Source organism: Dama dama, chromosome 15 (assembly GCF_033118175.1).
Source record: "Dama dama isolate Ldn47 chromosome 15, ASM3311817v1, whole genome shotgun sequence".
Classification (NCBI taxonomy): Eukaryota; Metazoa; Chordata; class Mammalia; order Artiodactyla; family Cervidae; genus Dama; species Dama dama.
In genome coordinates, this window is record NC_083695.1 from 65,383,078 (window position 1) to 65,408,959 (window position 25,882).

At 47.9% G+C, this 25,882-nt stretch overlaps 2 protein-coding genes and 1 non-coding gene across 11 annotated transcripts in view; 1 reads left to right on the forward strand and 2 right to left on the reverse strand.

Annotated features, from left to right (window-relative positions):
- The first annotated feature begins 5 nt into the window (after positions 1-5).
- On the forward strand, positions 6-9,340 carry ZDHHC16 (zinc finger DHHC-type palmitoyltransferase 16). 7 transcript variants are annotated; one of them, XM_061162299.1, is made up of 11 exons: positions 6-215; positions 3,840-4,087; positions 4,259-4,453; positions 4,606-4,694; positions 5,088-5,177; positions 5,818-5,863; positions 6,002-6,049; positions 6,887-6,972; positions 7,634-7,757; positions 7,951-8,021; positions 8,753-9,340. In XM_061162299.1, exons 2-11 carry the CDS (start codon positions 3,845-3,847, stop codon positions 8,865-8,867), a joined length of 1,107 nt encoding a protein of 368 aa, XP_061018282.1. In that variant the 5' UTR covers positions 6-215; positions 3,840-3,844; the 3' UTR covers positions 8,868-9,340. The 7 variants fall into 7 exon arrangements, with proteins under 7 accessions (XP_061018282.1, XP_061018285.1, XP_061018288.1 ...); XM_061162298.1 differs by having other exon boundaries at positions 8-215; positions 5,088-5,116; positions 5,730-5,863; XM_061162302.1 differs by lacking the exon at positions 6,002-6,049.
- Positions 9,341-9,549: 209 nt separating this feature from the next.
- The window catches only part of MMS19 (MMS19 homolog, cytosolic iron-sulfur assembly component), a 36,354-nt gene continuing 20,021 nt past the window's right edge, over positions 9,550-25,882 (reverse strand). The window contains exons 9-31 of one of the 3 annotated variants that reach the window (XM_061162296.1): positions 20,072-20,158; positions 19,554-19,628; positions 19,066-19,143; positions 18,290-18,428; positions 17,893-18,047; positions 17,560-17,638; positions 17,028-17,153; positions 16,753-16,834; positions 16,345-16,442; positions 16,078-16,227; positions 14,661-14,816; positions 13,517-13,616; positions 12,910-13,012; positions 12,693-12,761; positions 12,361-12,487; positions 11,798-11,898; positions 11,603-11,659; positions 11,270-11,456; positions 10,861-10,943; positions 10,555-10,719; positions 10,414-10,473; positions 10,025-10,125; positions 9,550-9,944 (exon numbers count right to left, since the gene is read on the reverse strand). In XM_061162296.1, coding sequence (XP_061018279.1) covers positions 9,917-9,944; positions 10,025-10,125; positions 10,414-10,473; positions 10,555-10,719; positions 10,861-10,943; positions 11,270-11,456; positions 11,603-11,659; positions 11,798-11,898; positions 12,361-12,487; positions 12,693-12,761; positions 12,910-13,012; positions 13,517-13,616; positions 14,661-14,816; positions 16,078-16,227; positions 16,345-16,442; positions 16,753-16,834; positions 17,028-17,153; positions 17,560-17,638; positions 17,893-18,047; positions 18,290-18,428; positions 19,066-19,143; positions 19,554-19,628; positions 20,072-20,158 — 2,406 coding nt within the window. In that variant the 3' untranslated portion in view covers positions 9,550-9,916. Of the gene's footprint in view, positions 9,945-10,024; positions 10,126-10,413; positions 10,474-10,554; positions 10,720-10,860; positions 10,944-11,269; positions 11,457-11,602; positions 11,660-11,797; positions 11,899-12,360; positions 12,488-12,692; positions 12,762-12,909; positions 13,013-13,516; positions 13,617-14,660; positions 14,817-16,077; positions 16,228-16,344; positions 16,446-16,752; positions 16,835-17,027; positions 17,154-17,559; positions 17,639-17,892; positions 18,048-18,289; positions 18,429-19,065; positions 19,144-19,553; positions 19,629-20,071; positions 20,159-25,882 lie in introns of those variants that run through there. The other 2 variants (XM_061162295.1, XM_061162297.1) reach the window with 2 other exon arrangements.
- LOC133070902 (small nucleolar RNA SNORA28) lies at positions 15,621-15,738 on the reverse strand. Its single transcript, XR_009696293.1, has one exon. It is a non-coding gene; the product is annotated as a small nucleolar RNA SNORA28 (small nucleolar RNA).

Sequence of the window (25,882 nt, forward strand, 5' to 3'; positions counted from 1 at the left end):
GTTCTGGGGCGGGGCTTCGGAACGCTTGCGCTTGCGCCTGTGGACAAGGATGGGCGGGCGGTGGGTCCGGGTCTGCAGGCTGGACCTGTGGGCGGCGGGCCATGGTTGGTTGCGTTGAGCCGGGCCGGTGGACGCCGAACTGGAGGGGGTGGCAGTGAGCGGCGGCGGAGGCTGCGGAGTTCGACTTGGCTGATTGAGGAATCGGCCGGCGGCAGGTAAGAGCGAAGCTGCGGCCTTTTCTACCCAGTCCTGTCGGTTTTTTTAGGGTCGGGCCCTGTTCCCGGGCCTTGTGAGCCCGAGTTCCTGCTCTGCACGCTCGTGCCCTCGAACCGGACGGAGCACACCCTCTGGGCAGCCCTGAGGCGTGGAGCTGGAAGGTCAGTCCAGCCAGCTCTCCCATTTCACAGATTTGGAAATTCATCCCCAGGGACAGGATTCGAGTTGTACCGTATCTCTAAGATAGTTCAAGATAGAGACCGAACGGGTACTCAGGTTACTTTTTACGTTCAGTCTATAGAGAAATAAAACGTTTCCTCAGTTTCTGTGACTGCAGCCTCCGATCTTGCGGAAGCGTGCTATTCTGGAAGGAAAGTCTGCGCATGAATTAGTGTTGCTCTTACTGATGATTGAGACTTGCCGCTTGCGACTGTAAACACCCTGAAAACAGCATCTTTGTTCAAATGAGTTTTGTCGATTTTGTTTCCTCTGCCCTTTGGTGTCTTTGGAATCCATGTGTGTACTCCCACCCCTAACAGTCCCCATGTCCAGTTTCCCCTTGGGAAAGAGTTGGTGACTGAGAGCCTTGGAGAGAGGAGAGTGCTGTGACGTACATTCCCCTCTGATCTGGTGGCACGTGTCACTACATTGCTAGTACTGAGGGATCAGAGTGTTCAAGGCTTGTGTTGGGGGTGGTGCTGCTGCTGCTGCTGCTAAGTCCCTTCAGTCGTGTCCGACTCTGTGCGACCCCATAGACGGCAGCCCACCAGGCTCCCCCGTCCCTGGGATTCTCCAGACAAGAACCCTGGAGCGGGTTGCCACTTCCTTCTCCCATGCAGGAAAGTGAAAAGTGAAAGTGAAGTCGCTCAGTCGTGTCCGACTCTTAGGGACCCCATGGACTGCAGCCTACCAGGCTTCTCTGTCCATGGGATTTTCCAGGCAAGAGTACCGGAGTGGGTTGCCATTGCCTTCTCCGTTTGGGGTGATAGGGAAACTCTATTTCCTGCCCTGTTCACTTCCATCACCACCCCTCACCCCCAACACACAGTTTTTTGAACTCTGCTTTATCTCAGTTTCCTGAGATGAAAACTTCCTGTGTTCAGTTGTGGTCCTGTGGACTACATATTTCTTCCCTGGCATTCCCATACCTGCCCCCAAACCTCACTAAGTAAAATAAGGGAAGGGGGCCTTGGTCTCAGACTTCTTTTACATAATCTGGTTTTAAGCTCTGCACCTACAGCTTTCAGCTTACATGTTTATGTTGATTACTGGTTGGATAGTTTTCTAGAATGACTTTTAACTCTGAAGTGCAATGATTCCACCAGTGGTTTTCATTTCTCTCTTTATTGATCATGAAGAATGTAGCGGTGTACACTTATTTCGTGTTATCACATTGGCAGGAGTGTCCTTGTTGTTATTTGTAGGACAGGTGGACATCTGACCAGCCTTTCCACTTAGGCATCTCTCCAGTTTGTTCATTCAATAAGTATTTATTGAGTACTTCCATGATCCAGGTATTGTGCTAAGCACTTTATAAACATTTCATTTGTATCTTACCAACTGGATATATATAGTCATAAAGTGGGTAGAGCAGAAAGGTGCCTTAGTAGTTAATCCTAGTCTCTCATCAATGGGAACACAAGAAAACTGAATCCCAACAGAATTTGGTGGTTTGCCCAAGGTCACAGATCTACTTCAGGGCAGAATTGAATCCTAAGTAGTCAAGTTATGGGGCAGGTGAGAGTTGGTAAGTCTGGTTTTTGAGGCATTTCCTGTAGAGTTTAGTAATTCCCGAAGTAGCTGAGACAATCTAAAAAGTGGAGAATCAGAAAATGAAGTTTTTTTTTTTCTTTTAAACAGGAGAGATGGCATATAATTTTTGTTTATTACAGATAAGGCACACATCTTATTTGCACGCTGTTGCTGTTAAAACTATTTTAGTAAATAGAAAACTCTTCATTAGCTCTAGTAAGGGAATGAACGATGGTGTGGATAACCTAAGTCACTTGGATTTGTTTTGGGGTGAAATGTTTCGTTCCACTGTTACATTAGATTGTCGCTGTACACTATTTGAAAATTTATGCTTCCAGCCAAATCATGATTCCACACAACAGGAGTCCAAGTCAAAGGAGGTAGGAAGTTTGAACTTTTCCTTTTTCTTTTTTCTGCACTGTCCCTTTGTTCTCTTAGGCACTCGGAGATGATGGAAATGGCCAACTTACTTTATCCTGCTACAGAAGTAGGTCCCTACTGAATTGTCTGTCTTCTCCTTGCTGGTTTTATCTGCTGGCTTTGTTTTTGCCTTAAGTCTTTAGGGGGCTTATGGAAGGAGGTAATTAAGTTTTCTTTGAAAGACCTCTTGTGGGGATGGCAGGGTGTAAGGGGAGTACCTTGCTCCAGTTACTGAAATGACACCATCTCTACAGTGGGGGAGCCTCCTCCAGTTTCTGCTGGGCTTTGAGCTGCCTGTTAAATAAGTCAGTGGAGTTGCAGAGGACAAAGTAGCCATAGAGGAAAATCAGATGATTTCCTCTCTGATAAGACCTTTTGTTTGCAGAATTGATGAGAATATCATCGAAGTAATCTGTATGTTCTGTTCTGGGCATTGCCTGGGTAGCCGACCTCCCATGGCTGTTAGCTGAGGTAAAAATCACATGGAGGAGGTTAAGGCACTTTCAGAGGAGCTATGCACAGCGCTAAAGAGCTGGACAGGCTAGTTGGGACACCTGGGGTCAGGGCAGCAGCTGCAGAGAAAGCTCTCAAGTGTCCAGCTAGAACAGAGCAAGGGAAACTCATTACTGAGAGGGCAGACCTTGTGGTCTTCTTCCACTGTCCTCCATACCGCCATGTCTCCTGCTTGGTGGTGGTGGTCTGCTCAGGACCTGAGTTGTTCTGTTCATGCTTGGGGTGGGGATGGGACTAGAATTGGAGACAGGGCATCTTATGTCATGCAAGGGGGAGGTAAGCTGTCCCCACAGGAGACAGGGACTCTCATGCCCCCAGGCCGGTAATGGCAGTAGGACAGATAAGTGTCTTTTGCCCAGATAGCACCAGGGAAGATCTAGGTGCAGGATTCGCATGATGTGAACTCACTCCCTCACTACTGTTCCTGGTAAGGACAGTTGTTAGGAGGTAGGGGCTTCCCTTGTGGCTCAGACGGTAAAGAATCCGCTTGCAATGCAGGAGACCTGGGTTCGATCCCTGGATTGGGAAGATCCCTTGGAGGAGGGCATGGCAACCCACCCCAGTATTCTTGCCTGGAGAATCCCCATGGACAGAGGAGCCTGGCGGGCTACAGTCCATGGGGTCGCAAAGAGTCGGACACAACTGAGCAACTAAGCATAGTACAGGGCAGGCAGGAGACCCCGGACACCTCTGCCACAGTGGCCAGGCCCACAGGACCACGCGGATAGCTTTGTGCACATTGGTTGGGCTCTACGCAGTGGTCTGTCCACATAGACAATTCCAGAGACCCTGCTTGAGCTTGGAGCTGCCTCCCTATTTCCCAGCTGGTGACTGGCCCAGCGGGCCTCAGCCTTAGGTCTCTGCCTTTAAGCTGCCCACTGGTGGGGCAGGGAGGGACAGGACCCAGGCTGGCCCCTCACGGTGCTGTGCTTTCCTAGGAGCCATGCGGGGCCAGCGGAGCCTGCTGCTGGGCCCTGCCCGCCTCTGCCTGCGCCTGCTCCTGCTCCTGGGCTACAGGCGCCGCTGCCCACCTCTGCTCCGCGGCCTGGTGCAGCGCTGGCGCTACGGCAAGGTCTGCCTGCGCTCCCTGCTCTACAACTCCTTCGGGGGCAGTGACACCGCCGTGGACGCTGCCTTTGAGCCTATCTACTGGCTGGTGGACAATGTGATCCGCTGGTGTGGGGTGGTGAGTGATGCCCGGGGGCAGGAAAAGGGTTGTTTGGGGAGAGCATGTGTCTGACAAACCTACCCTGGATCGGGACCCACACCAGCCCCCTCCCCTTGGGAAGCTCCTGAGTCTGCTCTGGGCATTGCCAAGCTCTCTCACGGCATCTTCCTGACCTCCCGGTGTTGGCAGGTATTCGTGGTGCTGGTGATTGTGCTGACCAGCTCCATCGTGGCCATCGCCTACCTGTGTGTCCTGCCCCTCATCCTCCAAACCTACTCCGTGCCCCGGCTCTGCTGGCACTTCTTCTATAGTCACTGGAATCTGATTCTCATCGTCTTCCATTACTACCAGGCTATCACGACCCCACCTGGATACCCACCCCAGGTGGGTACCCCCCTCCAGGGGCATGGGGGTGGAAGAGAACTGCAGGCCACAGGAGCCAGTCCCAGGAACGGGGAGGGAGAGTGCCTTGGTGTTTTTGAGGTACGAAACCGGTGCTGCCACAGTTGTCATGTTGCTTTTCTCCCTCTGCACAGGGCAGGAATGATACGACAACAGTCTCCATCTGTAAGAAGTGCATTAACCCCAAGCCAGCCCGAACACACCACTGCAGCATCTGTAATAGGTGGGTCTCTGGGAACCCCAGCCATGGCCCTTTTGCTGTAGCCCCAGAGCAAAACCTAGACCTGGCATTTGCCTGGACATTCATGGGGTACCCTGTCATGTGCCAGGCCTTGTGTCCTGAGGACATGGGCCCCAAGATGGTCCTGTGAGTTATGTGTTATCACTGCTTGGGGAAAGTGAGGTTCAGAGAGAGGGCTCAGAGTAGGCAAGAGACCTGAGTTACCTTGTCCAGTGTCATGTAGCCAGTGAAGCAGGGTTTGAAGCAAGGCCTGGCTGTCCTCAAAGTCTGTGCCCTTTCCGCCTCAGCAGGATGCTGGTCCTTGTAGGAAAGGATTGGCACTGACATCTCAAGAACCTTGGCCACCGTAACAGAGCCTGTGTCCCTCCCTCACAGGTGTGTGCTGAAGATGGATCATCACTGCCGTATCCTTTTGCTATCTCCTCTGCCTGAAACCTCCTCCTCTAGCTCCAGAGCACTGCACAGGTTTAAGGGCCGCAGGCCCAAGGCTTCTAGCTTCACCCTGCAGAGAACACTGGGCTCAGGGGAAGTTAGTAGAAGAGCAGTTGTGGGGACCAACCATCTCCTGGGAATAGCAGGAGGCTTATGTGCCTTCTGGGACGGATCTTCTGGGAGCAAGGCCTCTCTCAACAGCTGTTTTTTTCGTAGACTTTCGCGTTAACATCTATCGGATGGCAAGAGAGGTCTTGTTCAGTGGGTTGTCCAGTGAGGGTTCAGATAGAACCATCAGTCCCTTTCTGCTGTCCCACACAGATGTCTGGTAAACCCGTTTGAATATTGGCAGACTCATTTTACTGAAGGATTTCAGTTTTCATGATCTCCTGGTGGGACTTGTGAGGGCTTTGAAAAGCTTTAATACTTTCACCTCAACTTCAGGGAGGTCCCATATTTTTCTGCCTTTGGTGATGGAATCCTTGGGCTTGGATGATATTGTTAGGAACCGCAGATAAACCGGAGAAACCAGGACATCCCCTGAAGTTGTGTGTTTGGTCTTGTCCTTAATCCTTTCCCCACCAGCCTGGCTAAACAACTGTGTGGGCCACTATAACCATCGGTACTTCTTCTCTTTCTGCTTTTTCATGACTCTGGGCTGTGTCTACTGCAGCTATGGAAGCTGGGACCTTTTCCGGGAGGCTTATGCTGCCATTGAGGTGAGCCCATAGTTAGGAAAAGAGCAGCTCAGTAGAGAGCACTTCGGGGTGTGGAATTTGTTCCTAAGAAGGGGCTGGTAGCACCCCCCTCTCCTAGAGGCTTGAGAGTGTAACCAGCACTGTTTTCCATCCCCTTAGAAAATGAAACAGCTCGACAAGAACAAACTACAGGCGGTTGCCAACCAGGTGGGCTGTCCCCACCCCACTGCCTCCTGCTGCTCAGGCCAGGGGTATAGAGTTGCTGAGGCAACTGGGGCCCACCTGTTAGTCGAGTTGTAGAGATTGGGCTCAGGCCAGTCGAGACTGGATCAGGGGTGTTCTGGGGGCTGCCTGCCACAAGCAGATCAAGGGGCCTGGGGACAAACTGGGAGTCCCTGGTATGTGAGTTTTTGGCTCTCTATCCCATTTCACCTTCTTCAGGCTGAGCAAGGGCTCTGCCGTGGTGATGGCCTGAGCAGCAAGGAGTCCATGTTAGTCTGTGTAATGGGGTTCCAGGGGACAGAGGTCGGGCTGGGCCAGTCTGATGATCCTTTGCTCCTGGTCTGTCTGCATCTGCATCAGGATCCCCGGGCCTTTTAGGACTTCTTGTTCTGAGCAGATTGTCGGCTTGAGATTGTGCCTCTGCTGCCCTTTTGGTCCTTAGTGGGGCTCCCTGTTCTCACTCTCCAGTCATTCTGTTCTGGGTGTGATCTGGTCCCCTCTCTAGGGGATTACAGCCACACAGTTCTAACTGGGAAGTGGAGTGGCTTCCCCTGGAGCCCCGTTTGTGTTGTCAGAGCTAAAGGCCCAGGGTCGGTCCCTCCTGTGCTTTACCATCCTGTCCAGACCCGCTCTGCCCAGTGTATGTCCACATGACGATGCCACTGGCTTGGTCCACCCATCTGGCTGCTGCCCTGACTCCTCTGTGGCTTAACCCCCTCTCTTCTCGCCCTGGGCCTGGATCACTTCCCTGCCTGCAGGTGCTGGGCTCTGGTGGAAGCCAGCAGAGTCAAAGAGCCAGACTATGCTGTTTTCTTTTTCTAGACTTACCACCAGACCCCACCACCCACCTTCTCCTTCCGAGAAAGAGTGACTCACAAGAGTCTTGTCTACCTCTGGTTCCTGTGCAGGTATCTTAACTCTCATTTTTGACAGCTGAAGGGAGGGGCAGCTTCAGAAAGCCTTTTACAGTGTCCACACAGGCAGGAACCCCTCCCTGTGTGAACTGTTGCTGTTCTTAGTCTCACTTCGGGTGGCCAAGAGTAGAGCTTAATTTTCTTCAGCATTTTAGGGGAGGGAACACGAAGTACTTAGCGCTGAGGGTTTGGTATGTGCCAAGGGAAATTCAACTCCTTTTAAGAGCAGATGCATTTTGTAGAGGAGGAAAATTGCAGATGTGAGGGGGTGAGGTGATTTGTTCTGTGATACACAAGTAGAGATGGTAGAGCTGGAATCTGATGTGCCATTTTATTTTGATCCTTGGTGCTTTTACTCCCCTTTCCTGTCTCCCAAGCATGGGTATTTTAGGAAACATATAACATTTTCATTAGTAATAGACTTATTTCCCCATTCTCCTTGCCACATAATTTATTCTTAGCCCATATAGATGCTTTTTCATGAATGCTGTTTTTATCAGTAGATGCAGTGAAGTAAAAGTTCATTTAGGACCCATTGGCTGGGAGAGAAGGCAGAAGTCCCTCCCCAGTCACTGTTGCTCAGGGCAATTTCAGACCTACTCATGGCCTCTAACCCTGTCCATGCCACCCCCAATCTTTGCCCTTCTTCTCGCAGTTCTGTGGCACTGGCCCTGGGTGCCCTGACTGTGTGGCACGCCGTGCTCATCAGTCGAGGTGAGACTAGCATCGAAAGGCACATCAACAAGAAGGAGCGTCAGCGGCTGCAGGCCAAGGGCAGAGTGAGTAGGGCTGGGCCTGGGGTGCTGGGGTGAGTGGGTAACCAAACCTGCTGTTCTGTAAAGAGCTGGTTTTTCCTCCCATGGTCAGGGCCAACTAGGGCAGGCCTGAAGCTCAGAACTTGCCTAGCCGCTAATTTAGGCTCAAAATTGGTTTAAGGAAAAGGGTTCCTAGAAACATTTTTCTTTGCTCTAGGTTTTTAGGAATCATTACAACTATGGCTGCTTGGACAACTGGAAGGTATTCCTGGGTGTGGACACAGGAAGGTAAAGTAAAACATCTAGACCAGCACTGTCCATTGTACTTTCTGTGTTGAGAAGAACATCCTACACCTGTGTTGCCTAAGGCATCAGCCACTAGTCACATACGGCTTCTGAGTGCGTGAAACGTGGCTCATGTATTAGTGGACTGAATTTTAAATTTAATTTCATTTTCACCAATTTAATTAGGCACATGTGGCTACTGGCTATTCTATTGGTACAGTATCAGATGACTACAGTGGAATCCTGAAAGCTGTTCTCAGGAAGGGACCTCTAGCTGGGGTCTGTCGGCCAGCAGTGACCTCTCATTTGTATGGCAGTGTTGGATTTCAAACAGATAACTTGTGGAACTGAAGTTATTTGTGACAGAGGTCCTAAGACAATAAATGAAGCTAGCTCCCTCAGCCCAAGAGAAAAGGTAAATCATTTTTCAGATTGCATCTACTGAGGCCGTAATAAGTAGGTGACCATTAAGTACCTGCCCTCCTCCTTTTTCCTATCCTCATTATTGCTGCCTGTCACTGTGCTCGCAGTGCCCCTTAGAAGTTAGCTCAAAACCTCTAAAGGCCTTCAAAAGGCACCAAAGGGTATGTTTCTTGGACTAAGTTGGAACTTCTGTTACTTTTGTGATGAATGCCAAGGTAGCTTCAGACTGCCTTGAGCTTTCTTTGCTGAGGCATGAGGATCAGGAAGACTAGGAAGGCCTGGATCTCAGGAGTATTTGTCTTCTCTTACAGGCACTGGCTTACTCGGGTGTTGTTACCTTCCAGTCACTTGCCCCACGGGAACGGAATGAGCTGGGATCCCCCGCCCTGGGTGACTGCTCACTCAGCCTCTGTGATGGCAGTGTGAGCGTGTGAGCTGGAATGTGTCAGCCACAACTTGAACACCACCCTGCTTCCTGTGTTGCCTCAAGGGCCTCCAAGGATAGCTTGTTGGGATCCTTGAGCCAGAAGAGCCAGAGGCCTGCCCGTGTACCATGCAGGGATAGCTCAAGGACTGGTCTCCTGGCCGTTGCAGAAGCAAGGCATGATGTGGAGAAATCCTAGGACTGATGTCCCTTTACTCAGGCAAACAGAAGTTCCAGCCCCAGACTGGAGATCAGGCAGCTAGCAACCTTGCCAGGTTGACCCCGACCTCCTCCAGGTTACAGCACTGGGGTTGGCCACCACCTCTTCCACTTGCCATCTGAGGAAACAGCTGAATGGTAGAGATGAGAGTCTGGCTTCTCAACAGGGCAAAGATACCAGGCCTACTGCTGAGGTCACTGCCACTTCTCATGTGCTGCTGAAGGGAGCAAAAATAAAGGTATTTGATTTTGTAAAGACCTGTAGCTTTTCACTCTTTGCCTTTCCTGTGGGACGGGGAAGGGGGAAATCAGGGTTAGGGCCTGGTGAGCAGGTGTTCTGGTCCTGCCACCCGTGCCTTACTTGGAGGGGTTGGATGTCCTGAACAATCCCTATCGTTTCTGTTCTAGGTTAGGCAGTGATGCTTCTGAGGCATAAGTGAAAGAGGGAAATAACTGACAGCCCCATTACTAAAAAAATTTTTTATTCTCCAGCAGGTACACACACACCACCCTCCCTGGTCCTCAGGGCCACACACATCTGCATTCACCCTCAGCAGCATAGCTCCCTTTTTCTGACATATAAATGGAAAAGCCCCAAGACCAGGGATCATTCTTCAAATACAAGTAGTCTCACGCGCAGTTACTTCCCAAAACCATTAGAAATCAGGATTTCTGTATTTCTTGTACAGCCATGTGGCAGAGGCCTGGCATTCATGTTGTGTCTGTGGGAAAGGCAGTCAGGGGCCAGCAGTCTCCCTGCCTGGGCAAGACGGCTCGATGGTTAGTGACTTCAGGTTAGACTGTCAGTCAGTGTAGGCCAGGGATGGGGGGCTCAGCTGCCAGGGCTCCCCAGCAGAAACCTGTAGGCAAAAAGAATGTTGACCGCATTGGCGGTGAGGCTCGCTTCAGTCCTGTCTCTCCCTGTGACCTAGAAACTCACCATTCTCCCCTGGCTGACACTGCTTCCTTACGCACCAGCCTCTTCTTGTCATCCAAGGGTTTGGCTAAGGCCCGGATCACCTGTGGTTTGTACGGCAGCAGCTGTGGAGTTAGAGGACCTAATCAGCCTTGTTCAACCAAGGTAACCAAAAAAGCTGCTCTGACTGTACATCTAATACTCTTCCTATTCTTTACTGACTCCAGACAGTGCTGTGTGGCAGGCTGGCCATTCTATTTTCAGGGACTCAGGAAATCCTTGCCTATCTGTACTACATAGCACATACCTCAGTAGCACAGCCGGGTGGCCAGTCCTGCCTGCTTAAGGTAGAAAGGTGCCCCTGGCTCTTCTAGGAAGTTTCCAGGCCAGAGAGGGACACCTGTGGTACTCACCACAGGGGTGGGCAGGTGAGTGAGGGCGTGCATACACTGCAGAGCAGCGATCCGGACCGCCTAGAACACAACCGTAGGAGGTGAGGGGAAACCCACGAAGGGGAGACGTACAGGGCAAAGAGTTATTAAGGCTCAACGCACCATGGAAGGGCTGGCACTGAGGTTCAGGAACTTGGTGACAAGGGTGTCAACGTGAAGACTCATGACCTGGGGCGCTTCCAGTAGAAGAGGCTGAAGGCAGCTGAGGGTGGAGAGCTGCACCACGGAGTCGGGGCAGGACAGGGCCTCCAGCAACAGGGAGAGCAGCTAAGGGGTCACAGGAAAGGGGGGGTGACCACATCTTTGATGAGCCTGCTTCTCCTCCCCTTTCTAGCCCCAGCACGGCCGGCGGGGGGAGCGTGGGCAATGGCTTGGTCCCTGCTTAAAGGCTGTGACGGCAAGGCTTACCGTGGGCAGCTCTGGCAAGAGCACAGGCTTTGGCAGCCTGTTAAGTACGTGAGACAGACCCTTAAGGTAGTTTGGCTTCACATCTGCAAAAAATGGAAAAGCTTAGGGGAAAACTGGGCTCAGACAGAGCTTGGGAATTCAATTCCAATCTCTGGTGAAGCTGGGACATCAGCCTACAGAGATTTTTATTTTTTTCTTTTTTACAAAAAAACAAAAAGCCCCTGGGGCTCAGAAAAGGCAAGGCATACCCATCAAATGAAAAGAGTGGGTCAAGAATCTAGATGTTCACCCTCCAGTACAGGCCATGTTATGCTCTACAAGTACTCAGGTCCTAAATTCTTTTAGAGACTGTGGCCTGAACAAAGGAGAGGTCTATATATTTGAGGGCCTTCCTCTAACCTCTCCTCACCTTGGGGAGCAGCATGGAAGCCCCGGACCAAAGCGGGCACGTTATCCGTGAAGAACCGCTGGCGAAACATGATCCGCACTTCAGCATGGCCAGCACGAGTTAGCACATCAGTGCAGTCAGACATGAGCAGAGAGAAGCCATCAGCTGCTGCCGGGCCTAGTTCTGGATCACTCAGGAGGCCCATGAGCTGGAGGAAAGAAAGCTTTTGAGGTATGTCAGTGGGGAAGGATCTTAAATACCAAGAGGAGGACAGCAGTCATTTTGGGGTGGAAGAGGACCAAGAGCAAAGTTCCTGTTTAGATCCTAGGTTCTGCATGTTCAGCAAAGACTTACCCGGTCTGTAAGGCAGGAACTGAGAGGATGGTATCTAAGCACTAAGGCCTTTGTGACCTGTCACCAGAGAGAGAGAACAGTCAGGGCAAGATGCCCAAACCCTGAGAAGCATGCAGATGGTTCAGGGTTCAATGGAGAGATTTTATTTAACCAGATTAACTGCTCTCTCTAACAAACTCCATTCTGACTCCTTACCCAGAGAAGCAGTGTGAAGCCCTGACTACGACAGGGCCCAGAGCTCAGCCCAGCCTCCACTTTGTCCACAGCCAGCTGCAGGAATTCATCCAGCTGTTGCCCTAAAAAGGAGGGAGGAAATGCTGACGCATGTGTCTGTTTTGACAACAAAGGCTGTAAATCCTTTAAATGCAGAAGCCATTAGAAAAGAACAATGTCATTTTGGCTGTGGAGACTTGGCCTACTCAGCTCTAGGACACCAGCATGAGCCTGGTATTCTCATAATGTTGGGATGCTGCCATTTGAAAAGTCTAAAAGTCTTTTTTTTCAAAAAGAGCTGTCCACTTCTAATAATTACCTCTGATAGCTCCCTGTAGGGAACAGGAGGACAGAACTAGACAAGAGTACTCTGGTTGAAGCCCTTATTTTCTTACATCCTATAAAGCTTTGCCCAGCTCTGGTCTTGACTCTTGTCCCAAGAGCTGTCCCATGGAAAGCCTGATTATATTAGCAAACTCCTTTTAAAGAGAGAATGAGTTACTAAACTTCAAGATTGCATCAGAAGTTGATTCTCCCTCCAGTACCTGCAGGGTGCTTGTTCAGGAGTCCTGCGAAGCACTTGGCGGCAGCAGTAGAGGAGAAGGGGCAGCTTTGGCAACAGCTCAGCTCTAAAAGCTCCCGCATGAGTCGGTTCAGCTGTGGGATTTCCACCTGTAGAAAACCTGGTCATGTCGTGGACCCAGAGAACACTTGAACTCCAAGAGACACCCAGGAGAGAGTGGCAGCAGGGGCCAGGGTGAAGGAGAAGTGAATTCTCCAGTGGCAAAGGCAGAAAATCAGCTTAGCTGTGACAAATTTCAGCCCAGAAGTCACCTGGGCTCCAGCTCCCCTGGTCACAAAGGTTGTGGTCACTTACGTTTCGAGGCAGGGAACAGACAAAGGCCATAAGCAGTGCAACCAGTCGCCTCTGTCCTGAGGAGCCATCCTGTACGGAAGAAGAGCCCTATCAAGCCTGTCCCACTAGCAAGAGACTTGTGGCCCTGATGACACCCATCCCAGATTTGCCAGAAAGATCTGGAGGGCAGATGTCCCAAGACTGTTCCCCACCTGGGTCTGATCCATCGGACCCTCACCTGGAATGGCTGGAATCTGCCAGAGAAGCTGTTTTCAGGCAGGAAGGAGATGTTGCCGTCCAAGAAGAGGGGCACGACGTGGGCGACACTCTGCGTGGCTAAGCTAGGGGGTACACCTAGTGTCACCAAGGAGCCAGGGTGTCTACAGCAGCCCTGGGGTTCCCGGGACTCACTGAGTCCAGGGACCAGAGCATGCTCATTCACACCTTCAACAAACACTAACTTAACACATACTATATGCCAGGAACCATTCCTGTGCTAGGCCTTGGTGCTACAGCAGTGACCCAGTCAGATCAAATCCCTGTTCCCTTGGAGCTTACAATCTAGCAAGAGGACTCAGTGTATATGTCAAAAATGCTTCAGAGGTGACTCTTAATGCACACCTATCTGTAGCTAAGAACCATCGTTCCATGGCTCCCCAAACCCCCATCCACAGTCCATGGCGCTAAAAGACCCCTTCTTTCTTTGCCAATAAGACTTACAAAACAAATAACCACCTTCACATTTACATTTGGGTGAGAGGACAGCTCAGAAGGAAATCATCTGCTGCTGCTTCTCAAGAATGCTAGCCTCCCCGGGATCAAGTCACATGCATGATGATACTCACTCAGGGCTCAAGTGGGTGGTGGCAGTGGCGATGACCGACACCATGGTGGCCAAGACCTCATCCTCCAGCAGGACTTTTTTCAGAACTGAATGCTCCTTCTCTGCCAAATCAAAACACACACACGCCCAGGCCATGACTGTGGCTCACACGCTGAGGCCCTGTCCCCCTCGTGCCTTTGGGCCTTTACAGCAGGAGCAGTTTGTAACCTGTCCTTCAGTAGTGCTGTGGCCCTGGGAACCAGCGAGGCACCAGAAGAGGAATGTCTAATGTGGGCCACAGGGAGTTCCCAAGAATTGCCTCTGACTAGACAACAGTGGGAAATAAGGCAAGCTAATAGGAATATTCTTAACATCAGAAATGTTAGTCTTTTCAAAAACTTAAAAGGTAACGTGGATTTATCTTTGCAACTCCTTTTACACAGCAGCTACCATACACACATACATTACTGTTGCTAAGCATTATGAATTAACTTATTTAATCCTTACCAACTATCCTGTGATATATAGATATTACTCTCCATCTCCTTTGCACAAGTGAGGAAACAGAGCTTAGAAAGGCTAGATATCTTCACCTAAATCAGCAGGTGGTGGCTCCCCTGGTGGGTCAGACGGTAAAGAACCCGCCTGCAGTGTGGGAGACCTGGGTTTGATCCCTGGGTTGGGAAGATCCCCTGGGGAAGGGCATGGCAACCCACTCCAGTAGTCTTGCCTAGAGAATTTCCATGGACAGAGGAGCCTGACAGGCTACAGTCCATGGGGTTGCAAAGAGTCGGACACAATTGAGTGATTAAGCACATAAGTTAGCAAGTGGTACAGTTGACCATGAGACCCAACCAGGTCTGCTAGACTCCAGAGCCTAATTCTAACTAATCTAATTACACAGCAATTGAAGTGTGTGTGTGTGGGGGGGGAAGTGTGCATCCTTTTGAGTGTTGCTAACACTAGTAGATTTTGGTTCTTTCCAGAGGTCAGCTTGGCACCTTTTGATTAAAGTGAAATCTCATTATGTGGACACAGAATTCAAAAGACACCTCTGCTGGTGCAAAATGCAATACTAGTGAAACCCTGAGGGTGGCGGTGCTGTTCAACACTAGCGGAAAGGCTGGGGTGAAAGGAGGGAGGGGTGACGAGGATGGGGAAGTTACCTGGCATGGAAGCCTGCACAGCCAAAGCAAGCAGGCAGGGTACAGCTGTCTGATGGAAATACCAGCAGCTCTCGGGGTCTCGTTGGCATTTTTCTGCCACCTGCTGGAGGCTGTGACAGATAGCAATAACTTCACTGGTTCCTGGACTCGTAATCCCTGTGTGGTGAGAAAGTTCTCTGTAAGGTTTTTTAAAAAGCACTCCCAGGTCTGTCAGATACGGGATATAGGAAGAATAATCAAAGATAAGTATCTTATTAATATAAAGAGCCAAGTCAGTTTATCCAGGAATGGAGACCTGCCCTGCCAGCTCTGCAACAGAAGCACTGATACACAGCATGGGGGTGAGGGGAGCTACCCTCCTGCACAGTTGGAAATCTATGTGTCAGTTATAATCATCCTCCTTGAAGCGGTTCTTCCATATCTGCATCTGTGGACTCAACCAACTGTGATCGTGTTGTACTATAGTTTTTACCCAATGAAAAAAATCTGTGTGTGCTGTACAAACTTGCTTTGTCAAGGGTCAAACATACATTCTCCTTTAGTTTTCATAACAACCCCCTCAGCAGTATCACTTCCCCCATTTTATAGAGGAGGATGTGAAAGCTCAATAAATTAGCAGTGGTTTTTCCAGGGTCACAGTAAGTGCAAAAGTCAGGGATCAAACCCAGGCCATGCTCTGAATCCAGTGTTCTTTCTATTCTGTATCAGGTGCTGGATCATCCTCTGTTGACTGAATCAACCACAAAGGACGGGGCAGTACAGAGTGGGGAGCTTAGGGAATTAGTGAGGGCCCATGGCGGGTATGCACAGGTTCGTAACAGCCACAGCCATTGTCACTTGTGAGGAGCAGTGATCTTCAAACTCCAGAGCGTGTACAGTTTACCTGGAGATCCTGCTAAAATGCAGATTCTGACCAGTGGGGCCTGAGATTGTGCATTTCTTTTATATTTCAGCTGGAACACTGTTTAAGTCTACATGACGCCTTGTCTCACAGAGAAGAGAATACCGGAATAGGTTAGACTTTCCTTCTATAGCAAGCTCAAACTGTGTCAGTTTTATCTGCCGCAGAGTGCTGCCTGCGTGAGATTCTGCATTTCTAACAAGCTCCCAGACCATGCCCGTGCTCCTGGTTGATAAGCTCTATTTTGAGTAGCACAGCCTTACAGTGGTGCTTTTCAATGGATTCCACACTAAAATCGTCGAGGCATTCTCAATAACTGTTGCCCAAATCCCATCCCTCCTTAGAGACTGAATCAGTAGGACTGCATGAGGCCCAGGCAGTCAGCATTTTTTCAAGTTCCTATGTGACTCTTACTAGAGCCACCACTGGAACCACTGTTTTAGACACATCAACTCCAAACCGGACTGCAGCTCCCCCCTCCAGCCTAGCTCCTCAGTGAATGTTCCCTGTAGTCACCTCTGTTCATCTGGCACAGATGCTGCAGCAGAAGAGGCAGCGTCTCCTTGACGATGCTGGGATGTGTGGATACAGCTGATAAGGCTTGCAGACAGCGTGGATGCCGGGAGCACCTGGTGGGCCCATCCCCTCTAGCCAAATCTGACTCCTCTGAAAAGCAACCCAGGAGATTAGGTTTCACTTTGTGATGGCAAGCATGAAGGAACTCCCCCTGCCCCACCAACTTCCCTGGGAAGGAGCAAGCCACAGAAGATCAGAGACACGTACCGGTACACAGATCCTCAGCAAGCTTGGGCACTAGGTGGCTGCTGAAGGCCACAGGGTAGAGAGCTGCCAGGGTTCCTGATGCTTCCAGTGCTGCTGCCCTGCTGGGGCACAGGGCAGGTGAGCATAAGCTGAGCTGGGTCTGTGGCTCTCTTGCCAAGGCCTGCCATTAGGCAGATTCAGGACGTGGGCGTCTGAGACCACTTTTCTAAAAAAGCAGGATTCAAGTACCTATACCACTAAGTTGGACAGGGCTTCTTAATGCCCCCCAAAAGAGAACATTCCCACAACAATCGCTCCAACCAGTTAGCAGTCAGAGCCAAGCAGAGTCCATGTCCTCTGGGAAAGCCAAGGGTCAGGAGCCCAGCACCCTGGAACAGCTGGCTCTATCTTGCTGTCTTATATTCTCACCAACTCTGGGAATCCTCCTCCAGGAAGCTCAGTCTGTACAGGTGACCCACTGCTAGCTCCAAGTCCCCAGAAGACAGGAGATCTGTATTAGGAGGAAACATGAACCTCATCTTTCTTCCCCATCAGCCACCACCATCCTTCCCAAAGTCCTATTAGAAATCCCAAATCATACAGAATTGTGAGAACCAGGGAATAAAGAGTGCTCTTCATTTAAGACAGAAAACCACAGGAAAAGGACCAAGAGCTCCAATCTTTTTTCTTTCCCTTAAGTGTACCTGGTTGAGCACCCAACACTGTGAGTGTACGAATGCCAACAAGTTGAAGCTGGGTGTTGGGGTCTGACAGGGCCATGAATATCAGTGAGCACAGCTGGTCCTTGAAGCCACTCAGAGGCCTTTCATCTAGGGAGAGACAGAGTCCAGGTTAGTGGGAAACTTCATTCAGCACTGATGCAAAGATAACGGGGCAGATTTTTTTTTTTTTTTGGCTGTGCAGCGTGGAACATGGGATCTTAGTTCCCCAACCAGGCATCAAACCAATGCCCCCTGCAGAGAAAGCATGGAGTCCTAACCACTGGACCAGGGAACTCCTGGGAGGTTTAAAGAATTTAATCCATTGGATATCCAGGAAGTACACCGGGAAAAAAAATGAACAGGTCTCATTTCTTAAGTGTTCTCTTGTGCTACAACTTGAGAACAACAGGTTAGCTGTTCTAGGCTACTTCTCTGTAGCACTCCTGGCCTGCCCTCGCTTACAGGGCTACAGTGCTCAGCACCCCAGGACAGCACATCCGGAAGACGGCCTCACCCTTGTCTTCACAGCTCCATTTCTGCTGCAGCTTCAAGAAACCCAGGATCATTTCAAGGATTGTCCTCCGCTGGTTGCTCTGTAATGTTTTAAGGGGTATGGGGGTCAAAGACTACCTTTTAATGGATTTCAGTCTTGCTTTTATGGAAGTGGGGAGAATTATCGCTGTACGTTAAGAGTGTGAGGAAAAGAGTGAACAAGGGAACCAGCAGCAGCTAATGGGAGCAAAACCCAAGATCTACTATATTTAGGCCCAAGTGCAACACAGCTTTCTCTATGAGAGAGCCATCCTAGCCCAGGGTCCCATCATTTAAAAAGATTCTGCTTCCTTACCTGACTGTGCTTGTGGAACTGTTCCAGCAGTAGAGGCAGCACGTTACTGGTGATGTGGTCGCAGGCCCGGGCAGACGCACCTGCAGCCGCCTGCAGCAGTTTGGCACTAGGCCACACCAGTTTCATGTCCGGTTCACACAGATGGTGCCTGCAGTCTAGAGAGGCAGCACATCACAGACCTGGGGAGTAGGCTGAATGTTGCCTGGTTCCCCTGCAGGTCCTAGAAGCTGGAGGCTGAGCCCCAGGACTAGCAGTTATCACTTAAATTTCCTTCAGTTCAAAGCAGGGCTCCAGTATGCAAATCACTGAACTTGGGGTCACTCGTGAAAGGTCACTGGCCTTAAGGAATTTCCCTCTGTTGTGTGCACTCCCCTTTCTAGCTGCCATGCCCCATTACCCTGTAGAATGTTGCTAAGGAAGGAGTCAAGGAGGTCCTCAGCATCGGCCCTCAGCACAGAGCGAGACAAACACGCAGTCAGGGAGTTGAGGGCCGCCAGGCCCTCGGCCTCTACCCGCTCACTTGCCGTCTGGAACACCTGTCAGGGAGGGATCCCATGGCTACTGAGGTGAGCCTGCACCAGGTGAGACCCTACCCACCTGCTGCCTATTTCCTTTTGGGGAGAGGGTGGTGAGAACCTTTAGGGCACAACAATGGAAATTAACCCCTCACCTGAGTTTCATCTCAATTGCTGTATTCTCACTAAGTCCTTAGTCCCACTAGGACATTGATACACATACTTTTTTTTTTCTTTTCAATTCTGGTTGTGCTGCACAGCATGTAGGATCTTAGTTCCCTGATGAGGGATTGAACCCACGCCCCCTGCACTGAAAGCATGGAGTCCTAATCACTGGATCGCCAGGGACATCCCCACATACTTCTTGAGAAACTGAATGCCGACCTTGAGCGGTGGTTGTTGGGATCCCTTTCCCCAAGTCTCTTCCTCTCCCCCTCTACTCAGTGACCTATGCCCTTTAGCATGGAAGGACAGGAAGTGGGCACTATGGGAGACTGATCATGTCATCACCAAGCAGCTGGCCCTACCCGTATCATTCAACTAGAAATATGCCCCTTGGCTCTCCTGCTGAATACCCAGGCACAGCAACAAAGGGAAAAGGATAGGGTGTGTTATCTCCCCTCATGCCTGACAACTGGTTTATCTAAGTGACACTCACCTCTCTGCGGATAGAAGCCCAGAGGCTGGGGAGGAAGTCCTTTAGTTCTTTCTGTCCATACACAGCACAGCAAGCATTCTGCCAGGGAAAGCAGAGGTTAACAGCTGTCTATACTCTCAGACTTCCTGGGATGTGCAGCCCCCTCAGCATAATGGCACCTGAAAGAGGCAGCTCTCAGCAGTAAAACCAGCAGGGTTTCATAACCATCCTACCCAGATCACCGAAAAACAGGAGCTTGTCCCAACTGATGAAAACAAGCATGAAGAAGGAGCCCTGGTCAGCCTTTCCTCAGCTGCCACTCTGTTACTACAGAACGGGACAAAACGCAGCTGGGGGCAGTAGGACAACCTACAGGCCGAGACCCTGGGTATCCCCCTCCTGAGGCCCAGGGAACAGCTCCCTGGCTCTCCAAGAATCAGTCCATAATCCTGTAGCACCGCTAAATTGTCTAAAGACAGCTGGGTCCTCAAAAGAGAAAAATCACTCACCAGAGTCTGCAGAGAATCCAGCTTGGCACTCAGAATCTCAGAGTCCACTTTCTCAATCAGCAGGGGCAGCAGGAACTGTGGGAGAGAAGGAAGAACTGAAGCACGAGATATGGGTGGTGCTGCAGCTGCACCCAGCCCACCATGTCCTCACTGCCACCAGGCCCTGGGGTAGGTGCTACGTCACCTACGTCACCTATGTCACCTCAGTTGCACTGAGTCAGGAGTTGTGACTGTAAACCAATCTCCCTCCCAAGCCATGGCCGGACTACTAGTGACCTGAAACGTGGGCTAGCTGGCAAAGCTAAAGAATCTCAAAAGATAGCACCATATAGCGACTGGATTACTATCTTAAATGAAGAGATGGTCAAGTTTTCTACTTCAAAGGTCTGAAGACACTTGCAGGATGCCATACCCTAGAATGTATACTGGATCTTTCTTTTCCTCCATGCCTTTAACTGTTCTTTCTTCAGACCCTTCTGAGGGTTGAGGCTACATGCCCTAACTCTGGCCAGACCCACCTCAGCAAAGCGTGGTGTAGAAGCCAGCACAGCGCGAAGACTCAGGATGAGATCTTCTCTCTGGATGCCATGGGGATCATTAGGTGGCTGCAAAAGGGAGAAGGGGCGTGGCCTTGTATATTTCTTTAGACCATGCCTGGACACAGGACTGAACCTACCAACCCTGCAGAACAGGGTGAGATTTACACCCAAATTTCCAGAAAAGTGGTACAAGGCCCCAGAAGGAAGACAGCTTGCTCTTTCGTGTTGTTCCTTGGGAAATTTCTGTCTGTTGGGCCTTTATTTTCTATCTGATCACGCAGTTTCCATCTGATCTATCATTTCACCACTCAGAGATAAGCACCCTTAACTTTCTGGTGCAACTTTCTTCTCTGTATGTAGAGTATTATGACTATGTGATTGGTAGACACTGTTTCCCTTTAAAATATATATAGCTTTAGAAAACGTGAATCTTTTGAACATATGGTTTGCTATCTGTTTTTTCACTTTATACATTAGGTATGTTTTTTTCATATTATTATTCTTTCATAGCAGTTGTTTTAGTGGCTGATACTATTTCATTGTGTGGTTGAGCCACAATTTATTTGGATAATCTCCCTTTGATGGACAATTCTATTTTTCCACCTATAAAAGCTGTTATTCTGGCAATATAAAAGCACTGACGATTTCTGTATCAAGAAGGCAGATTTTTTTAAACTGAAGTATACGGTCGACGTATAATATTGTGTTCGTTTCAGATGTACAGCCAAGCGGTTCAGTTACATACATTTATATATGTATCTTTTAGATTCTTTTCCATTATAGGTTATTACAAGGTATTAAATATAGTTCCCTGTTTTATACAGTAAACCTTTGTTTGTTTACTTGTTTTATATATAGTAATATGTATTTGTTAATCCTGTTCAGTTCAGTTGCTAAGTTGTGTCCAACTCTTGGCAACCCCATGGACTGCAGCATGCCAGGCTTCCCTGTCCATCACCAACTCCCGGAGTTCTTTCAAACTCATGTCCATAGAGTCGGTGATGCCATCCAACCATCTCATCTTCTCTGTTATCCCCTTTTCCTCCTGCCTTCAATCTTTCCCAGCATTAGGGTCTTTTTTAATGACTCAGTTCTTCACATCAGGTGGCCAAAGTAGTTTCAGTTTCAGCATCAGTCCTTCCAGTGAATATTTAGGACTGATTTCCTTTAGGATGGACTGTACTCCTATATATCCTGTTAATCCTGTATTCCTGATTTATTCCTCCCCAACCTCTTTTAAAACCCTTTGGTAACTGTAAAGTTTGTTTCCTATGTCTGTGAGTCTGTTTCTGCTTTGTAAACGAATTAATTTGTATTATTTTTTAGAGTCCACATATAAATGGTAACATATAATTGTCTGTGTCTAACTTAGTATGAAAATCTAGGGTCCTCTACTTTGTTGCATGTATCTTTTCAAATTAGAGTTTTCATCATTTCCGGATATATACCTGAGGAGTGGGACTGCTGGATCATATAGTAATTCCATTCTGTTTTCCATAGCGGCTGCCTAATTTACATTCCCACCAACAGTGTAGGAGTGTTCCCTTTTCTCCACACGCTCTCCAGGCATTTATTATTTGTAGGCTTCTTGATGATGGCCATTCTAGGGGCTTCCCTGGTGGTTCAGATGGTAAAGAATCCACGTGCAATGTGGGAGACCTGGGTTTGATCCCTGGGTTGGGAAGATCCCCTGGAGAATTCCATGGACTGTATAGTCCATGGGGTTGCAAAGAGTTGGACATGACTGAGCGACTTTCACTTCATTTCATTCCGACTGGTGTCAGGTGATACCTCTTCGAACCTGTAATTTGCATTTCTTGAATAATTAGCAATGTTAAGCATCTTTTCATGTGCCTATTACCCATGTGTATGTCAAGAGGGCAGACTGAAAAAAAGAATCAGATTTTCCTTTTCCTCTTTAGAAACCCCACCAAAAATGTAGTAAGGGGATTTTCTTTCTTTTTTTTAAGATATATAGCTAAAGGGTGAATAGGACAAGAGATACTAGCAACAAAATTGTAAAAGCAGATGGGTAAGAAGAAAATGACTTAGAGCCAAGACAACAGAATCTTCAGTAGGCTTAAGGAAAGCTTAATAACTCCGCATATACACCACACAGTCTCCTCAAAAAGCTTTGCAACCAGCAGTACCAGGTACCTTTGGAACTGGGAGTGGGGTTAGAGAAGCAGTCTGACCTCCCAGATTGCTTCTCAAGTCCTTCCCAGCTGCAGCAGAATCTGGGGGTTTAATTCTTGGAGAGGGTGAGACAGAGCTCAGACAAAAATGCAGTTGAGGGCCTGGGTGCTGAATCAAGAGGTCTAAGTGGGAATTCCCTGGATGTCCAGTGGTTAGGACTCAGCGCTTTCACTGCCAAAGCCCTGGACAGGGAACAAAGATCCTGCAACCTGGGGGTTCCCAAACTGTCCATGTAAGCCACTCTACAGGGAAGTTCATCCTCAATCAGCCCATTCTATGTGCTCAGAGTTCCCACTCAACTTTATAATCCTCACTTTGAAACATGTGCAAACTCCCAAGGATTACTAGATATCTGAAGAAAGCCTCTAACCTGGAAACAGAGAACAACATAAATTGAAAAAAAACTTGGATGAAACAAAGACCACACATGTGGGGAGAGTTTTCAAGAATGGTAAGAAAGTAATTCATTCATGGGTTAAATAATAATAGAATGCTAGTTAAAAAAAAAAAACCCCAAAACATTCAAGAAATCATAAAAAATTACAATAAATTTTTTTGGGAAATTCAAAGCATAAGTGCAGAAATGAAAAACAAAATCAACTGCTGGGAGATGTGCTGGCCCTGGGCCTTTCTGCCCTCGGATCCATTCCTCAGGCTGACCATGGTAGGCTGCATTTTCCAGGTTCCCACAATGGCCAAGGTTCAGTCAATGGGAAGCACTTGTAGATGAATGCAGGTCAGAAGGAAAGGAAAACCCAGGACATTTCTTCCCATCTCTCCTATTTAGTGGGCACTTTCACCACTGGTAGCATCTCCTCCTTGGCTCCAGGTCCCACTGAAGGCCTATGTTTTGTCATACTCTTAGCCCCTGAGGTCCAGTAACATCAACTTTTCCCTTTGTCCCTCCAGCCTCAGGGTGGTAATGGTTTCCTGCTATTGATAGGTTGTCTTACTATCCCTTGTTTGGCTTCTCAGCTCTCCTATAACTTGTATAAACAATTTCCAGCATTAAATTATTTGTTTTAAATACCAAAGTGGTTTCTGTTTTTCATGCCTGGACTCTGACTGATAGAAAAGATAAAACTAAAATTTTCTTATAAAGTAACAAAAAGGTAAAGGAAGGAAATATGAAAGAAAAGGTAAAAGACTGACAGGAGTTCCAAAAGGAAGGAACAGATAACTAACAGAGGGAAAGAAATCATCAATGAAAGAATGCCAAGAAAATTTCCCAGGCCTGAAGGACATGAACTTCCAGATTGACAGGACCTACCAAGTACCCAATACAATGCATGAAGACAGACCTGTAACTAAGGTCATCATTGTGAATTTTCAATATATTGGGGGGAAATAACGCTTAAAAGTTTCCCAAAAAGAGGGGAAAAAAAGTGAACATAAAAGTTTTGCAAAGCAGAAAGAATTCAGACTTCTTTACAGCCACTGAAAATTAGAAGTAAATAAAGCAATGCCTTCAATTTTATACCCATATTATCAATACGTGTGAGCAAAGAATGAAGAGATTCTAGATTTACAAAAATGAAAACATTTTATACTGTTTTTACACCCACAGGAAGCTCATAAGCGACGAGCACCACCAAAATGAGGGAATAAACCATAAAATTAGGAATACGTAAATACAGAAAATGGAGATGATCCAAGAGAAAAGATAAAGGAATCCCTAGATGATGGGAAAGAAAGATTCAGTATTGACTCTGCATTAAGAGTAGGAAGCAACCAGTTAAGACTGTACGGCTAAGACTGGTTTTTACATTTTTAAATGGTTGAAAAACAAATCAAATAATATTTTGTGGCACATGAAAATTACATAAAATCTGAATTCCAAGTCCATAAATATGTTTATTGCAATACAGCCACTGTACCACATTCCAGTGGCGAGGACCATTTCTGTGCTAGAACAGTAGAGGTGAAGAGTTTCAATAGGGAACATATGGCCCACAAGGTCTAAAACAGCAGCTATCTGGCCCTAACTTATACTGCTGTGATCTATGATGATGACAGCAAGTGGCCTATACAGATTGATAAGACCATAAAGAATATTTTTAACACAAATTGTTACACTGAAAGCCAGGTGCCCCTATTTTAACTGACAAGAGCTTTCTGCTTCCCATAGACCACACTGTGGAAAAAAACACACAACTCTGCTAAAATAAAAGAAAGTTTCCAATTATTATCTATAAACTTGTTTTGCCTAGAACATCTCTGAGAAAATATATAAGCAGTTGGGAGCAATGATTATCTCTGAAAGGAACATAGTTGGTGGCAGTAAAGAGGCTTAATTTTCTAAATGTTGCATCATGTTCATTGTACTATCTTTCAAAAAATAAATATCCTTGCCCACCCTAAAATTTTAAGTGCATATATTCCAGCACATATTCCTAAATTTTAGGAATTTATCCTACTGTTACACCCATATACCCACATATGTATGAAATGATACATGTACAGGCAGGGTATGTTAAGTGGCAGCATTGCTTGTAACAGCAAAAGATTAGCAAAAACCTTTGTCCCATGGAGGACAAGTAAAATTAATTAGGTATTTCCATGCAAAGGAAAATCACAGTCATAAAGAATAAAGAGCTAATTTATATACTGTTATGGAACCCTCTCCAAGATATACTGCTAAGTGAAAATGGCAAAGTATAGGAAAAATGTATAAATTACCATTTTTATGGGGAAAGGGAAGAGCACTTTTCAATACATGGATGAAAAAGCTCTGTAAGATACAGACATAATTGATAAAACTGGTTGACAATGGAGAAATAAACTTTATGGTATGTAGATTTTTCACCTATTTGTACCTTTTGTATTTTGAATCCTGTGAATTTATTATCTTTTCAAAACACACACAAAATAAAGAAAGTGAAAACAGAGAAATCTGGCAGCCTAACCAAGAGCTTTCAAGAATTCAAAGGCTTAAATACTTCTGAACAGAAATAGTGATACTGATTACAAAAGCAATGAAAAGAATATTAGGAGAGAGGTGGTCCCAGCAAGATGATGTCAGCTAAAATAAGCTGGTAAGAAATTCCCTATGGCAAAAATGGCTTTTTATCTTAAAGGCAGGGAAAGTCAATAGTGAAAGTCACTCAGTCATGTCCAACTCTTGGCAACCCCATGTACTATACAGTCCATGGAATTCTCTAGGCCAGAATACTGGAGTGGGTAGCCTTTCCCTTCTCCAGTGGATCTTCCCAACCTGGGGATCGAACCCAGGTCTCCCGCATTGCAGGTGAATTCTTTACCAGTTGAGCCACAACAGAAGCCCAAGAATACTGCAATAGGTAGTCTATCCCTTCTCCAGTGGATCTTCCCAACCCAGGAATCGAACTGGGGTCTTCTGCATTGCAGGTGGATTCTTTACCGACTGAGCTCTGATGTAAATTTGATGTGTGTGGTGTAATTCCTTTCATTTCTTCCAAATTACTAATGCTTTCAGTCTACATACCATGAATATCCATATAGTGACGAGACCCTGAGTATCTGGAAAGAGAAGGTAAATCAAGATGCAGAGTGGGAGGAAGGTCTGAGGGCATCAGAGCAAACACCTCCTGTACATACTATGCTCAACTGTGTCCT